This window comes from Sphaeramia orbicularis, chromosome 14 (assembly GCF_902148855.1).
Source record: "Sphaeramia orbicularis chromosome 14, fSphaOr1.1, whole genome shotgun sequence".
Lineage (NCBI taxonomy): Eukaryota > Metazoa > Chordata > Actinopteri > Kurtiformes > Apogonidae > Sphaeramia > Sphaeramia orbicularis.
Window position 1 is genome coordinate 23,868,390 of NC_043970.1, and position 17,103 is coordinate 23,885,492.

At 40.0% G+C, this 17,103-nt stretch overlaps 1 protein-coding gene across 1 annotated transcript in view; it reads left to right on the plus strand.

Annotated features, from left to right (window-relative positions):
* Nucleotides 1-4,120: 4,120 nt before the first annotated feature.
* pcdh1a (protocadherin 1a) overlaps nt 4,121-17,103 on the plus strand; it is a 116,244-nt gene continuing 103,261 nt past the window's right edge. Inside the window, exons 1-3 of the mRNA XM_030154186.1 lie at nt 4,121-4,707; nt 12,658-13,472; nt 14,245-16,431. Of these exons, the coding sequence (XP_030010046.1) occupies nt 12,678-13,472; nt 14,245-16,431 (2,982 nt within the window). The 5' untranslated portion in view covers nt 4,121-4,707; nt 12,658-12,677. The remainder of the gene's footprint in view (nt 4,708-12,657; nt 13,473-14,244; nt 16,432-17,103) is intronic.

Genomic DNA, 17,103 nt, shown 5'->3' on the forward strand with positions numbered 1-17,103 from the left:
ACGGTTTAATTTTTTGGCCATTATTTTTTTGAACGGCAAAAACTTAAATACCTTTTACTTTAATGTTAAAAGATCACAATAATCTTCAAATCTAGAATTACATTTAAAAAAAAAACTAACAAACCAAAATAAAATTAATTTCAATTAAATACTCATTATTCATGTTCCCAAAGTCACAGGGAGCCTCAGCAGAGGGATGAAAGAACTACATGTGGCTCCGGAACCGTGGGTTGCAGACCCCTGCTATAGACCATTTTGATGGAGGTAAACAGCGATGATGTATTTTGTGGGCGGGGCCTAACTAGTGGCAGAAAGTGACAGTTGTGGTATTAACAGTACATGGAAGGAACATGCAAATTAGGAGAGAAACAGAGTAATGGAAGATACAGAGGCCTTCTCCGATTATTTTAATGGTCTGTCAATGACAGACGAGGTGTCTTCCAAAGATAAGCTGACCATTAGCAGCGTGGTGAGGTTTTCTGATCCATACTCACTGTCGGCTCAGTGAGTCACGGAGTCAACAAATGGCCGAAGCTACAATGGACGGACATCTGTTTATATCTTGATGAAAAACCCAGTGTTTACACAAAAGAAAAGCTCAATGCATACAAATCCCTCGATGACTATAACTTTGTTGCACCGGACATTTTACGGGTACGAATACCATGGTAACTCACACAATTCACAGGCAAAATAATCACATACACAGCCCGTGTCACTTTTTATTATGAACATCCTGTTTGACCCTTCAGTTTAAGAGCCCAAAGAACACAGAACAGGTTTGGAATATATTACAAACTTTGTACTTTGCGGGTCCCAATGTCCAGGATATTGACATACTGAGATTTGTGTGATGGTTTGTTGTGTGTTGAGGACCAACCGTGCTGCCTAGTCAGCGACAAGGACAATAAAATGACCAACTCTATACTGACAGACCAACTGCACTTGCATGGCTGGGGAGTGTTGTTTAATGTACATATTGATATGAAATGGACACTGCAAAGCCCAGAATTCCAAATGATTCATCAGTCCAGTCTGTCCGCTTAATGACTTAAGTGTCTACGGTTTTGCCTCAAAGGGCGTCTCAACGACAGGTATTCGGTAAAAGTGAAGGTTGCCTTTTTGAGCATTTCTATTCTGACAAGCTACAGCGCAACAAGACATTTTTCTTCCTCTTTTCTCTCCAATCTCTCAATTTACCTTCATTGTCATACAATGTTTTTCTGCCACCAGAGTGCATGTAGACCTTAACGTTAATGCTGAAGTGGTCTATATGTTACACTAATAGGAAACAGCTGAACAAATTTACACTAAACAGTATATGACTATGGAATACAGGTTGGTATAAACAGTATGTTTTCCTTTGCCTTTTCAGGCAAAGATATGCAAAGTATGTGTTTATGTATATATATGTGTAAGACATATGTGTGTGTGTGTGTGTGTGTGTGTATGTGTTGGTATACAAGAGCATATATTTTTATTCACTTGTAAATAGTACATTCAGGGCCGGATCTACTAAAATCCCAACTTGCATGTACTGATTTACTTGCACATTCTAGAATTTTGCGTTTGGGGTGTAACCACGGTTTGCAGGTGATTTACCAAGATTGCTTGTGCAAATTACAACAGGTGCAAAGTCTTGCACACCGCCCTATTTAAATGAGGGTTTTGTGTGCGCTACTGGAGACAATACGCTGTAAAAACTGCTCTGGCATGCACCAGCACTAACGGGAACAGTGACTGAATGATCCAGACGCAATGAAAATGTACGTTGGAGGAGTGTTGGTCATAGAAGGTATTGCATGACTCATTCATTCATTCATTCATTCATTCATTTTTCATTTTAAAGGTGTGTTGTGTGTGTGTGTGTGTGTGTGTGTGTGTGTGTGTGTTGTGTGTGTGTGTGTGTGTGTGGTGGGGGTTGTTGGATTGAATGACCGTCAGGCGCACATAATTTTGTCACACTGTATCCTAATGTCAGTCCATATTTTTAATCACAATCAGGAGTGGAAAAGAGTCCTGTAAAGTGTGTGTGTGTGTATGTGTGTGTGTGTGTGTGTGTGTGTGGGGGGGGGGGTGCCATAAGTTTCCAATTATTTTTTTCTTCCGTCATTCCAAAAATGTTCACACAAGGGTTAAAAAATGCGTTCTCTGCATCTCGTTCTTCATGTCGATGTCTCCTAACCACAGCCATGTGTGTGCAATCATGCATCCAAACCGTTTGCACCTCCTTTTGAGACGTGTTAAATACAGATGCAGTTTCTATGAGCAAAATTTATTTCAGGTTTGATAAATCACTTTGCGTGTGCTAAATTAATATATTTACATTTTCTCCTCCCAGCACACACACAATTGCATGTAAACGCCCCGTATTGTATATTCATTGTGGCAAATGTACTAACTGGATGCAGACGCGCTATTTTGCACCTTTGAAAGACGCAACCCTTAGTGCGCACTGTTGGTAAATCAGTTTGTACATTTTTTTGCATGTGCAATGAGTTTGCACACATTTTAATACAAGCAAACCTGTAGTAGATCCGGCCCTCATTATGCTATTTTTGTGCTTTGCAGACACTCAAAATAAATGACCAATTAATCAATAAATCTGTAATGCAAAATAAAAAAATTCAATTTATGTGTCATCATCTGGAAAAGTTGTCGAAAATTTCTATTTACATCTATATGATTGAAAGAAAACAAAACTAATGGCTAAACACTTCTCTAAAAAAAATAAACTGTCTCCGGTGAAGGTTTCCACATGTAAATCAGCAGTAATGATGTGACATAAACGGTCTGCCGCGTGTCTGCTGGACATGTTTATTCCATTCATTATTACCATAAATGCTACTTATGTTGTTTTAGTATTTTTCCCATCTCTCTACCTGTTCAATTCTCAGTCAACTTATGGGCCACCTGTGAAAATACTTAAATGTTATTAGTAAGGCTGGTGAAGGGCTGCATAGCAGTGGCAGTGCGTGGGCGGGAGCTCTAATATGATTGGCTCGGGGACACTGTAAGCTTGAGTGGCAGCCCTTAATGGGAGCCCTGGAGAGGTAACCCAACAGCTGTGTGTTTGCAGCTAATGAGAGATGGGGGAGGAGTAAAGGATCACAGACTGGAAACACTCTGATAAACTCTTGCTTCAGAATGGCTGGGTAAGATAGGAAATCAAGTTTTCTCCGGAGGACATTGCTCAAGGCTTTCCTTTGTGACAAAACCCTCGTTTGACTCATTGCTCCTGGTCTGCTGCTCATGCTTAAGCAGTTATGATCACTGGCATCAGTGTTTTGGAGGAAAGAAAGAAAGAAAGCAAGAAAGGGAGCGGGCTAACCGTGGCGTGGGATGGATTTCACTCCCCGCTGAGCCATGCTGATTTATAGCCCTGAGCAAATGCATTGTTTTTTAATTACACTGCTGCAGATGATGTCAAACATAACAAAGGTATTTTTCCCCATGTACACCAAACAGCACAGCCTTCATTTTGCAACAGACAGATATTGTCTTCACTGGCAAGAAACATTATAATATGCATTACGCCAACATCAAACAGTGTTAAAAATCAATTCCCCTAATTTCCTCAGCTGATGCACAGAACTGTATTACTTCCTTTCCTTATTATAACCGCCTGAGGGTGGCGCCAAATGAATAAATAGTGGCCAACCAGCTTCCATTTTAGGCCACTCATTTTACCACATGGAATGCATATCAACAAGTAAACTGTCAGTGCACGCTACCTGTTACATCAAATTTAGATAAGCTGCACAAAAGCTTCATTTGATATGAATATGAATAAGAACTCTGCAGGAATAATAATTTAAAAAAGCGCAATGCATGCTCAGTAATGGCCAGTTTCTCCTATTTAATAAGGTGCTTTAAAAAAAAAAAAAAAAAAAAAATCGAGGTGACCTAGTTCGATGAGATCTTCTTAAACTGCAGGAATCACACAATTTCTTGGTAGACAGCCCAGGATAATGTGATGTTGAGTGTGAAGTTGCTGTGTGCTGCGGTGGATGGGAGCCCCACCTCCACCCACGCTCTGATGAGTAGAGAGAGAGAGAGAGAGAGAGAGAGAGAGGGAGAAGAGGGAGAGATAGGGAGAGAAGGGAGCAACTAACCTACCCACAATATCTCACCACTTGCTCTCTGGAAATGCTTCAGATGGGCTTCTTGTTAAGGACCGCTTAGCTTTATCGACTTGCGTTGCAAAAATGACATTTGTGTTGCAGTCTTTCCCGCAGTCAGTGCGTCTTTGAGAGTGCGCTTTAGGTTTCTTGGTGTAGCTGTTAGAGGGAGCGCTGGACAAACTTGGACTAAAGGGATGCGCTAACGAGTGCAAATCTTGGCAGGGATCATTTACTGAGGATTGGAAATGGAACACACTAGGCTGTGCGCATGGGATGAGACTCCTTATTTGTCAGTTTGAAAGTAGAATAATCTATCAATACGCGCTCATAACTTACACGGACTGAAATCTGAAGAAGATCACGGTAATAAACGCAGGATTTTTATTTATTTATTTATTTTTTATTTTTAATGGAAGTTATGACTGCTTTGAATGGATATTATAGCTTCCTGAAGTTCTTTTGATTCCTGTACTGTGTCGGAGATTGGAGGTTTGGACACCAGCCTCTGGGATCACCGGTGGATATATCAACTGCGGACCGTTTGGCAACGCGTCAAGCGCACATAGAGAAGTCTCTGACTCAGGTACGGACATGACTGCAAAATAAACCTGCAGAAAAAAAAGAAAAAAAAAAGTTGCTTTGATTTGTTCGGAATATAGAATCGTTTGAGCTTCATGTTGTCACGATGATTGAAGTTTCAACTGGAAACATGCACTTCTTTTCTTGTGCGTCAAATGGATTCTGTATATAGACTACAACAAGTTGTCTATGATGCACTTTATCATAGACAACCTGATATCGCCAGCTGCATAGTGTTACAGGTTGATACACAGAGAAAGGAAGGCAACAGTAGACAAATACTCAACCTGAGATAAATGATGCGCTCCATGATTGATAAAGAAGACGCACTGAAATCCAAATCTGCGAACAGGACTTGAGGTATATAGCCTCCGTGAATAATAGTATTAAGTCATTAAGTCGGCATATCATCGCACTTGAGCTAAAATATGAGTGCTAGGCGTTTCAATCTGATATTTACTGGCCATCGGCTAATTGCATTTTATTATACCATTATGAATCTGTGAAGCAGAAAATCTGATCCATTTGTATCATCGCTTTCGCGCAGTCTCTTTTATACCAGGCGCAAACATCACACTAATTGCCTTTATTAGTGGATCTTTATTTGAGGCTGTTTACTTACCAGAAACCATTTTTTTTTTGGGGGGGGGGGTAAATGTTTATAATTAGATATATACCCTGCTATGTTAACAACTAATCTATAGTTATGTTGAAAGGTTGGTGGAAAAATCTTTGGTTTTGCGCACACGGATAATCTTCTGTGCTCTCCGGTGAGAGTCTGGGGTGTTGTTTCTCGCCACTCCACAGACCACCAGGCACATTTTAATAGTCTGCTCTACATAGTGATGTCGGTCTAAGTTCCCACACGTACTGTGGGCTCCAACGCCATCAAAACAGACCAGATCAAAATGGGCCATAACCTACTTCTACAGTACTATCTATCTATCTATCTATCTATCTATCTATCTATCTATCTATCTATCTATCTATCTATCTATCTATCTAGGGATACTAACATGTTCCACTTCTCAATAGCTTGTGATGTTTTATTACATTATTTCTTAACTGTTTGCCTTTCAGTAAACATCTAACATCCGAAAGGCTGCAAAACACTTACAGCTGCTCAAAAATAGTTAAAAAAAAACTGTTAGGGTTCAAGTCAAACAGACATGTGAAATTCAATTAAACTGGTTTTAGTCAGACAGACACAGCAACAAAGTATGTGACCGACCAAGAACATTGATAAATCCCTTTTAAACTCTGTGATACTCTCTGAAAGCATCTAGATTTTTGGGGTTGAAGGTGTGACCCTCCATCAGTATTTGTGCTGTGGAGTAGCCTATGAAGAGCTCATTCAAATGCCCATGCACTTAGTAAGTGTTTCTAGCCAAAAGGCCTTTGCCTTCTCACCACTGATAGCCAGGCCTTACAGTCACTAAAAGTGTGTAGAGTAATATTTTGCTGTAAATTCTATTGGTAGATCATCTGAAAGGAGACCCATAGCTGTGATACTACCCGTCATAAATCATAGCGGTGGAGGGTAATGGATTTTACCTGTTATACTAGCTAAAGGCGCAGAGTCAGCCAATATATCAAATCACATCACTTGGGAAAATCATTAAATCATCTGTTATCTTTCCACACTCCGGCAAAGCAGAGAAAAGCACATCCTACAGTAGAAATTCATGCTCCTGATTTGTCCCAAGTAAGGGATAAGAATTTAGGTTCTGTTTATGTTCTGCAGAGGAATAAAACATCAAGGACTGGTGATGCCGGTGCATGAAAATCTCTCTTGCATATGATGCTATTTTGGATTCTGCTGAAAATTTTCTGACACAGCCTCACATTTTTGACACATCAGTAATTTACAAATAGGCCCCATAGCTTATTGAATGCTTGAGTCATTTCATCTGGACCTGTGGAATGGTCGACTTAAAGAGCAAATGTCACGCGGTCAGTCACTGAGTTGACTCAGTCAGTAGATAGTCTGTCTCTATGGTAACCAGGACAGGCACACATGCTCTGCAATACAATTATATTGTACTTCATTCTTTAATATAGTTCATCTATAACAGCATCACTCAACTGTTGTATGCACCACTCCTCTTATTAATCTCTCTTGTACTTTAAATCAAGCCAAAACTCCATTACAAAACTGTAAAAGGTATCTGTCACTACAGTTGATGAAGAAAAAGTGGCCAATCTACTGATGACTTTAGCATTAGGGATTTATTTTATATTAAAGTATAAGTCTATAAATATGCAGGTTGGTTTGGTTAAACCAAAAAAGGCTGATAAATCCCATTTGTAGGGATGTTTTATTCTTGACTTCGATATTCCTATAGAAAAGAATCACAAAATAAACATTGAAAATCTCAACATTTAGCCGACAAAGCCCAAGTTAACCTTATTTTTTTCCTTTTCCTCCCACCTACAAAATGTCAACATACCTGAAGACAGTTTGACAACTGCCTGTGGTGTAAAGGGCTTTTGGAAAAACTCATGTGGAGAAGTTTAGGGATGATGGTTTGAAAGTCTGAGGGGATGAACAAGACTCTTTCCCCTAGGGGCCTGGGTGGTACAGAAATTTCTGTATTGTGTCTGACAAATAGGTAAGCAAACAGCAGTTGGTGGAGGAACGGGTTTGTAATGTTTCTAAGATAGGAGTCTGTGATACATGTTTCGTTTCTCCAGACTTAGAAGGAACATTGAATTCAAAAACAGTTTTGTTCTTCTGAATGTTTTTTTTTTTTTTAACCAATTAGATTTTTTTTTTTTTACAAAATAATCATCTGTTTTGTTTTTGTTTTTCTCTATAAAAACTTTATCCTGAGGCAAATAACATCTTCGTTTTCCATTCTCTGGCAACAGTACTGAAGTTATATACTGTATACTGTATCTATATTTCAGTAAAACAGCAGCACAAGTGGCAGCTCCCATATGACTCTCTCTCTTTGAGCCATTTCTAACTATAGAGGTCATTGACAGGTGAGAGGCTGTGCTTCGGTGAGCTTCTCCTGCAGCTTGTGGGTCTGTTGAACGATGGCCATGCTGAGTATGAGTCATGAAACACTGACTCTCTAGTCCGGTCTTGTACTTAGACTTGGCACCCCTGATGGTCTTAATTAACTGGGGTTTGTCCAATTGTTTTCTGACATGAAGCACACCTTTCCTGTAATGCTCATAAGGCTTCTGAACTCCTATGCGGGGTGATATTTTCCATGACTGCAGTCTTTCTTGCGAAGTTAAATTTCTCCACATGCAATAGCAGCAAATAGCAAGGCCGTTTGAGGCTGTCTTTGAAGGTCCACCTTCATACTGTGGTACAGGCTGCCTTCAGCTTTTCTCTATGTTGGAACCATCTGGACCATTGCATGATCACAGCGTGCAGTTATGTGCTGAAAGCTGTTTCAGTGATAGACCTAAAGTTTTGTTCTCAGTGGACGCTGGATGCCTTGATCGTACTTGGAAGGATATTTCTTCAGATTATTTGTAGCACAGGAGCAACTCCATAAGAGTCTGGCTCAATGTGTAGTTTGACTTTTTTCTATTTACAGATTGCTTTTCTCTGCGTATAGTGCTTTGAGAATTGTAGCATAGGGTTTTTAGGCTTTGCAGAGTTGTAACACTCCTTCATTATGGAAATATAATGGGTACTGCACTTGTACAACACTTACTGTATCTGAGGTCACCCAATCACCATTCACCTCTAGGCTGTTATGTGGTGCTGTTTTGATTTTGTAACTGAAGTAAGCGAAAGACAACACATAAATGAAAGACTTCTGGGTATTACAAAAGCACAGCGTAACCACAGGCTTTTGGCAGGATGGTTTTTAACAGTACGGAGCCACCTTCCTCAGCCTCACACTTGTTTACAACTGTGATGCTGCATTGACTGATCTGCTCACTTGTTGGCACTACATAAGCAAAATCTTTAACTAAGCAAACAAGAATTTAATAATACGTCGGTTGACTGGGATACTAATATGATAGACACACTGGATCACACTGGAAAGCTCACCCCTTGTTCTTCCTTTTGATTTTATGCTGAGCTATGTATTGCAATCTGCCTGAATCAGCTTGTAGTCTTATGGGTCTACCACACCATCTGGGATGGCAGATGATAACCAAGTTTTTCAGGGAAAAAGCGCTGAGATGCAGGAAATGTCACTCCTAGTCGTGTTCAGCAGTTCTAAATCATCCATTTTGCTGTTCAGGTAAGTGAACTTTGGTGAGACATGAAGTAGTCCAAAAAGTCTCACATCCTCCTCTAGTGAGAAATCTTAGCAGTTTCAGCACAAGTTTCCCTTCACTGCCACCTTTAGCTGTTTTGAGAGGAGGAAAAGAAATGTGATGCTGTCAGATGTTTGATAAAATATTTGTGAGACAGACCAGAAATGTGAGATAAAATCCTGAAGACATGGTGTCAATAATCTTCTTCAGATAAGAGATCCCTGCCGGCTAATGGCAAAATGGCATATTTCACAAACAACATGAATTTTAATGTAAATGTAAACAAAGAAAAAAAAAGAACACCGATTCGCTGTGGCTGCCAGGCACAGAGCCATCTGGAAGACAGGCATGAGGCCAACTGGAAGACATTAAGTCATGAGTGTCATCAACCATAACAATCATGTCACTACCAAAGCACGCCTATTCATTCTAGGAGTGGCTTTAATGGAAGGGGGACAGTTATAGGTAAACAGAATATTATGACATGAAAAATGGTTTTCATTTTTAAATGGCCCCTTTTAAGGGTGATTTTGTAGACTTAAATTTAATAGTGAATAACAGTACAGTTAACTGAATAAACAGATGATGCAGGTGGTGAGGTTTATAAAGCACACATCATTTGATGGTGGCAAGCTGATTTTATACATTTTAGAGAATATATATATATATTCTTTCAAACAAGTTCCCTTTTTAAGGGGGCAGCTGTATGTAACACATGTATAACCAGTATAGGGACATACACAGTGCCTGTTCGATATCATTTGATACCACTGTTGATTAAATAGGAACTGTCAGCTGTGGGTACCAAACAGGTATTTTGTATTGTATCCCTGGATAATCTTTTTACTCCTGCCTGCCTTTTTCTTTGTCACACATGAACACGCAGCATACACAGTCACCATTTACGCCACATTGACTGCAGACTCCCCCTGCAAATGTAAAAAGGGGCACATCGATAACTAAGCAATTAGCGCATCAATAACCAGCACTTCCAATTTTAATGTATTCAGAAGGAATTGGATTTCTTATTGGATTTCTGTATATTTGTGTTTTGCTGCCTAGCTTTGTACATATTTGCTTTGCTCTCCTCTGGAACATTGTTTCGTATATGGAGTTACAGAAGGCACTGATTCAAGCCCAAGAACAACACACTGATTCAGCCACAAATAGGATGCACTGATCCCAGTCCCAGTACAGATTCCAAACTGTTAAACCTGAGGTATTGGGAAATAACATATACAGTGTGTGCAAGTATTCTATTTTTCTTTTTCAGTTTTAAATCAATACAGAATTGATAGTAAAATGTTTTTCCCTGTATATGGTAATATGAGACTGGTACTGGTCATCTCTGCACAGTGCAGTATAGTTGTGCAAATTAATATGATATGAATTTTAAGGAAAGAGAAATCTGCTATATACTGCATTTAATATTAAGTCTGGTCTACACCATGAAATAACTTTTATTATGATTTGACCCTATATAAATAAAATGTGACTGGTTGGTTGGTTGGTTGATTGATTGATTGATTGATTGATTGATTGATTGACTGATTGAAATGTGATCATATGGGCTGGTTTGTCTGGGAAAGACTACAAGTGTGGTATACATTTAATAGAGCCAGTATGAGGGTCTGATCAAGCGAAAGTGAACATCAACATAAAAAAGTACATTTGCACACATCATTTATCAAGTGAACTCATTTTTTAGCTGAAGATCTCTATTTTATGGAACTGTTATCCTTTTTAAAATGCCACTTACACAGTACAGGAGAATTTCCAAACCTTCTGCTAGGCTGCATTAAATTAACAAAAAGACATGACAAGACTGTCTATTACTTTGAGAAATACAAATTCTGAATGATGAAGTTTGTAAATTCATACACTGGTCACGTTTAAAAAGACTATCTGTGAACTGTTACTGAGAAATTACTCTTTATTTGCACTTTACCTGTATCAGTATGGACCACCACAAGTTGTAAGTAACAGTGTGTTAGTATTGAATATATTAAATAAAACATTGTGATTATATCTGGCTTGTTTTTAAAAAATAACTCAACATTTTGGGTGATGCATACAATGGCAAAGAGTCATCCACGTGTTACTATGGCAGCCTGTCCATGTGTTACCACATTCTCATGTCGATAAAACAGAGACTTTTCAATATTTTACCCCAAAACGTATTTTCAGCATAGTTGAACATAATATCGAAAAGGTTTTGTCCTACTTTATTTCAATTTCTGTCGAGAACCACATGTTTTGAATTTTTGCCTAAAGCTTTAAAAATTGATGTCCGTTTCAAGTTCACGTGTTACCGAGCAGTAATTTTACATTTTTCACTTACAAATTTTTTCTCCCCAAATTTTGTTGTACATAATGTTAAAGTGCTCATAAATACTTACTCAGATATGTATAATACATGCATATAAGTTACTCTGCTTACATGACAGAGACTGTTGAACATGAAATGTGTCCATGTGTTACCACTTCATCTGACCCATGAATATAATATTAATCACATCCATCATATTGGATTATTGCATTTTAAAGAAAGTAAACAAAGTACATGTGGGATATGAAATGTGAAAAGACCCTTGAAGACATCACGTACAAAACTAGTCAAATGTAGCCAGTACAAGTCTCAAGTGCTGTGAACCTTGATATTTAACCTCTGTGCCAATTTGCCTCTTATTTACTAAAGAACTTCACACTTTCTCACACACACATGCACACAGAGGAAATAATTATAGTTTAACATTGTTGCAGCATGAAAAAAGACAGAATTTTTTTTAGCTAGGGGAATACACATCAAAGAAGACACTCAAATAATGGGTTATAATTACAGAGTTGAAAGGTTCAAAATCAAACATAATGATTACAGTGTTTAAGCTAGCCAGTAGCAGTGGAGCGTAGATTTCTGTATTGTGCATTGTTGGAGGCTGCATGTGATGATAATGGCCAAGTTGCATAATCAGTCTGATGAGCAGTGGCCTCATTGGCTTTATGACCCTCGGTGTGTGTGAGACCTCAATATTCAGGAGCCTCTGACAATAAAATGCACCAGATACCAGTTCAATCTGTAGAAACTGTTCTGGCACATTTGTAAGGATGCATTTATGAAATATTTTGCACGCTATAGATTATTTTGAGCTGCTCTGCCACTAAAAGCCTTCTAGTGTAATATTGAAATAATGAGTCTCTTAGGCTGTATGGAATCTCTCAGATTTTGTATTACATTTTTATTTGATTAAGCAGCTGAAACAATCCACACTGGCCCTCAAGTTTGTTTTGCTTCTGAGCTCACAAGATGTTATTTCTTGTTCTGACATTAATTTCAACATGGAATTTGTAAAAACGGAGATGTTCATTAAAGCCATTGAAGCTTTGGAATATAATAGAAACCATGCTGGGTTATATTTCTGATTGTATTTTTGAACATGCTTCTTTCTCCCCTTTGTTGTTGTTTTATTTATTCTATTGTGCTTACAGGCATGCTGTAGGTTTTGGTACAACTTATTGTCAACAAATAGTCCATTTTATAGCCTTCGAGGTAAAATGTACAAATAAAATGAAGACAAACCTTTTTTCTGCTCTTTTTGTCCCTCTGAAGTGAATTCTGTGATTTCCCCTTTCAGCTATAGTTAAATAATGACCAAAATTATGCTTCCATCAAGTCCTCAAGAATCACTCTCTAAGGGAAACAACTCTCTTTGTCATCTTACAGGCAGATCTTCTGATGACCTAATGGAACAGAATTTACGAGCAGTGCTGTTGTGGGTCCTGGTGCTGCTGTGTGGCTCCACTAAAGGCAGTATCCTGTACCGGGTCCAAGAGGAGCAGCCCCCCAACACTCTAATTGGTAGTCTTGCAGCAGACCAGGGTCTGCCAGACTCGGGTCATCTCTACAAGCTGGAGGTGGGTGCCCCTTACCTTCGTGTTGACGGAAAGACAGGAGACATTTTCACCACGGAGATCCCTATAGACAGAGAGACGCTTAAGGACTGTCGCTCCCTGGCTAAGGGTAAGCCCTGTTACTTGGAGTTTGAAGTATCAGTGACAGATCTGATACAAAACCAGAGTCCAAGACTCATTGAAGGGCGTATTGAGGTACAGGACATCAATGACAACACCCCTCAGTTTCCCTCTTCTGTGCTCACCATCTCTGTCCCCGAGAACACAATGATGGGTGCACTTTTCTCCATCCCTCTTGCCACAGATAGGGACTCAGACAGGAATGGCGTGGCTGATTATGCCCTGACTGCAGGGCTAGATGCAGCAACCCTGTTTGGTTTACAAGTGGCTGAGGACAGAGGGGAAAAGCTCCCACAGCTTATTGTCCTGGGCAACTTAGATCGTGAGTTAAAGGATTCCTACGACCTCACCATCAAGGCAGTGGATGGAGGAAACCCACAGCGCTACAGCAGTGCTTTGCTAAGAGTGGTTGTCACCGATGCCAATGATAACTCTCCAAAGTTTGAGAAGTCGACATATGAGGCAGAGGTTTCGGAAAACAGTCCAGTTGGGCACTCTGTGCTGCAGGTAAGATTTAAGTACAAGTGTTTTTGTGTTTAATAAGTTATTTTAAGTCAATTTGTGTTTAAGGATAACCTAAAATTACTGTTTTGTTTTTTTTTTGTTTTTTTTCTGTTTGCGTGTCATTTTTGTGCATTGTGCTGGGACATTTGGTTTTAATGTGTAGGAATATCTTCACTGTAGCATTTCATTTTAAATCTCAAGGACAAGCAGTTGCAGGATTTCAAGAAACTAAGGCCACCTGTGCCTGTAGTTCCTGAATATGCACTATATTTAAATGATTCATGAATTATATCTAAGTTGTTTTTCCTCTAGTTCTCAAATGTGCATTTTAGGGATTATTACTCAAAATATTAAACAATTACCATATCATGCATGTACATACTGGTTATCACTATTATGCTACTATACTGTCAGAAATAAAGATAGACATACATCTGAGGGTAGGAGTAAGACACTCTGGAGAATTTTCTCTGCACACTGCTGTAAAATTGCATCATTGCCATCAAAGAAATAGAGCCTGAATATTTTGCCCCATGTTTTCATTTGAACCTTTCCAGAGCTTATTTATAGAAATAGAATTACAAAAAAGGAATGAAAAGACCATTGACATAAACATTAACAGTAGTGAGAAGGAGGCAGTAATGAAATACACATACTGTACATAAAAGCTGCTCTGTGCATTCATTTATTTATTACACTGCCCTCATTTTTTTTTTCTCTCTGCACACTGGTAGTCATGTATCGCTTTTAACCATAGTTTTAATTTTGATTACAGGTCAAAGCAAATGACTCTGATATGGGCCCCAATGGAGAAATTGAGTACACCCTTCACCAAGCAGTAGATCCAGTGCCAAAGCTCTTACGAATTGATCGGTCAACCGGCATAATTTATGTCAAAGGTCCTCTGGACAGAGAGGAAATCAGCAGTTTGTCCTTCTATGTGGTGGCAAGAGACAAGGGTCCTCAACCTAAAAGCTCCAAAACTTTTGTGACAATTGAAGTGACCGACCAAAACGACAATGCTCCAGCTGTGGAGATTCGTGGAATTGGTCTCGTGACCCACAGTGAAGGAGTGGCTAACATTTCAGAGGACATGCCAGTGGGAACAGCCGTCGCTTTAGTGCAAGTATCTGATAAGGATGAGGGAGAAAATGCTGTAGTCACTTGTGTAGTGGCAGGAGATGTGCCCTTCCAGCTTCGCCCAGCCAGCGACTCTTCTAGTGACAACAAGAGGAAGTATTTCCTGCAGACAACCACTCCACTTGACTACGAAAGAGTTAGGGATTATCGAGTTGAAATTGTGGCTGTGGACTCTGGAAACCCAGCGCTCTCCAGTACAAATTCTTTAAAGGTGCAGGTGACTGATGTGAATGACAACTCTCCAATATTCTCCCCAACCTTGTTTGAGGTAGATTTTGCAGAAGAGAACCAACCAGGGGAAAAGGTTGTGGATGTTACTGCCTCAGATGCAGACAGTGGCACTAATGCAGAACTTGTCTATAATATAGTGGCAGACTCATCTATCAAAGGTCTGTTTGAAATCGACTCAAATACGGGTGAAGTAAGAGCCCGAAGCCCCCTTGATCGAGAACATAAAGAGCGCTATGAGTTCCGGGTCACTGCAGCAGATAAGGGTTCACCTGTTCACAAAGGAACAGCAACTGTGGTAATAAAAGTCCTTGATCGAAATGACAATGACCCCAAGTTTATGCTTAGTGGCTACAGCTTTTCAGTTCTGGAAAACATGCCTCCCCTCAGTCCAGTTGGCATGGTGACGGTACTGGATGTGGACAAAGGTGAGAATGCCCGTGTTCACCTCTCTGTGGAGCCTGATGGAGGAAAGTTTGTAGTCCAAAATGGGACAGGCACAATTCTCTCCAGCATTTCATTTGACAGGGAGAAGGAAAGTAGCTATACTTTTCGTCTAAAAGCAGTGGACGGAGGAGAACCACCTAGGTCTTCGTATGTGGGTGTCACCATCAATGTCCTGGATGAAAATGACAACGATCCTGTTGTCACCAAGCCTTCTAATTCCTCCTTCAAGCAACTGTCCCCTCTAGCTTCCCCAGATCATCATGTGGAAATAGTGGAAGCTGAAGATTTGGACAGTGGGCCCAATGCCGAGCTAGTTTTTAGTATAGCAGGTGGAAACCCTTATCAGTTATTCCGAATCTCCCCCACCAGTGGAGAGATCACTTTAGCTAAGGAGATGACACGAAAACATGGTGGACTACATCGTTTAGTGGTGCGAGTAAGTGACAGGGGAAAGCCTTCACGCCACGCCACTGCCTTGGTCCACATCTACGTGAATGAAACCATTTCGAATGTCAGCTTAGTGGAAGCCCTAGTTGGACACAGTCTCTACACTCCACTAGACAGGGACATCGCCGGTGATCCTGACAATGGATTTGCAGCACAGCGAAGTAACATTTTGTTTGGAAGCCTCGCTGGTGTGGCAGGTGTTGTCATGTTGATCTTGGTGGTAGTATTTATCCGACACCGCATCCAGAGAGAAACTAAGAGCGGTTATCAGGCTGGCAAGAAAGAAACAAAGGACTTATATGCACCCAAACAGGCACCAAAAAATACTAAAGGTAAACGAGGCAGAAAGGGAAAGCCCCAGAAGTCCTCCAAACCACTCGGTGAAGAGGAGGAAGTCAGCCTTCAAAAAAGTCTAAAGTTCAACCTCGATGGTGTCAATGATAGCCCCAGGATACACCTGCCCTTGACATATTCACCAGGAAGCCCAGATATAGGCAGGCACTACCGCTCCAACTCCCCCCTACCCTCCATCCAGCTGCAGGCACAGTCCCCATCGGCTTCGCAGAAGCACCAGGCCGTCCAGGACCTTCCTGCCGCCAACACCTTTGTAGGAACGGGAGGAGATGACAACTCCACCGGCTCAGACCAGTACTCAGATTACAGCTACAAGACCAGCCACCCGAAGTACAACAACAAACAGGTAAACCTATACCTTATAAAATCTAACTGTCAATAGAGATTGTATTAGAAGACAGGTCGATGAGCTACTGAATAATAAGCAATGATCTACCCAAGTGATAGTATCATGACATTATATCTGAATTTCACTCTCTCCGTTATAGTGCCATCAGTCCATTCATATTGCAAATATATAAAATGACACTTAAAAATTAATCACAGATTTGTTACTGCCCTATTTCTCTTCTCTCTCAAGATATTAGGATGAATACGTTAAAGTGTAGGCATATAGCTTGCAAAAAGCAGGAATAAAGTTTGAATATCCTTAATGGTATTTGAGAAAAGTGCAAAATATTCAGAATTTTTCAGGATCCGTTTTATCAACATATAAAATGTTTAACTGCACAGAGAGGGGTTTGTAATGTTAGTTGGCCCCATGTAACTTATCTTTGGGTGAAAACGTTTAAAAGGTTGCTGCAAAAATTGATAACTCTAGATATTTCTCAAGTGTTACTACTAGAAAACTTCATATTCTGTTATTTCACTGGGTCAGCAGTAAAGCTGAGCAAGGAAGGTTCATTTCTCAGTGACTCACTCCTGCTCTCCTGCCTGACCTCTAGTACTATGATCTCTACAGGTCACTTGCTCTTATCTCCATGCTCCTTATGCTCTTATCTCCTCTTATCTGTACAAC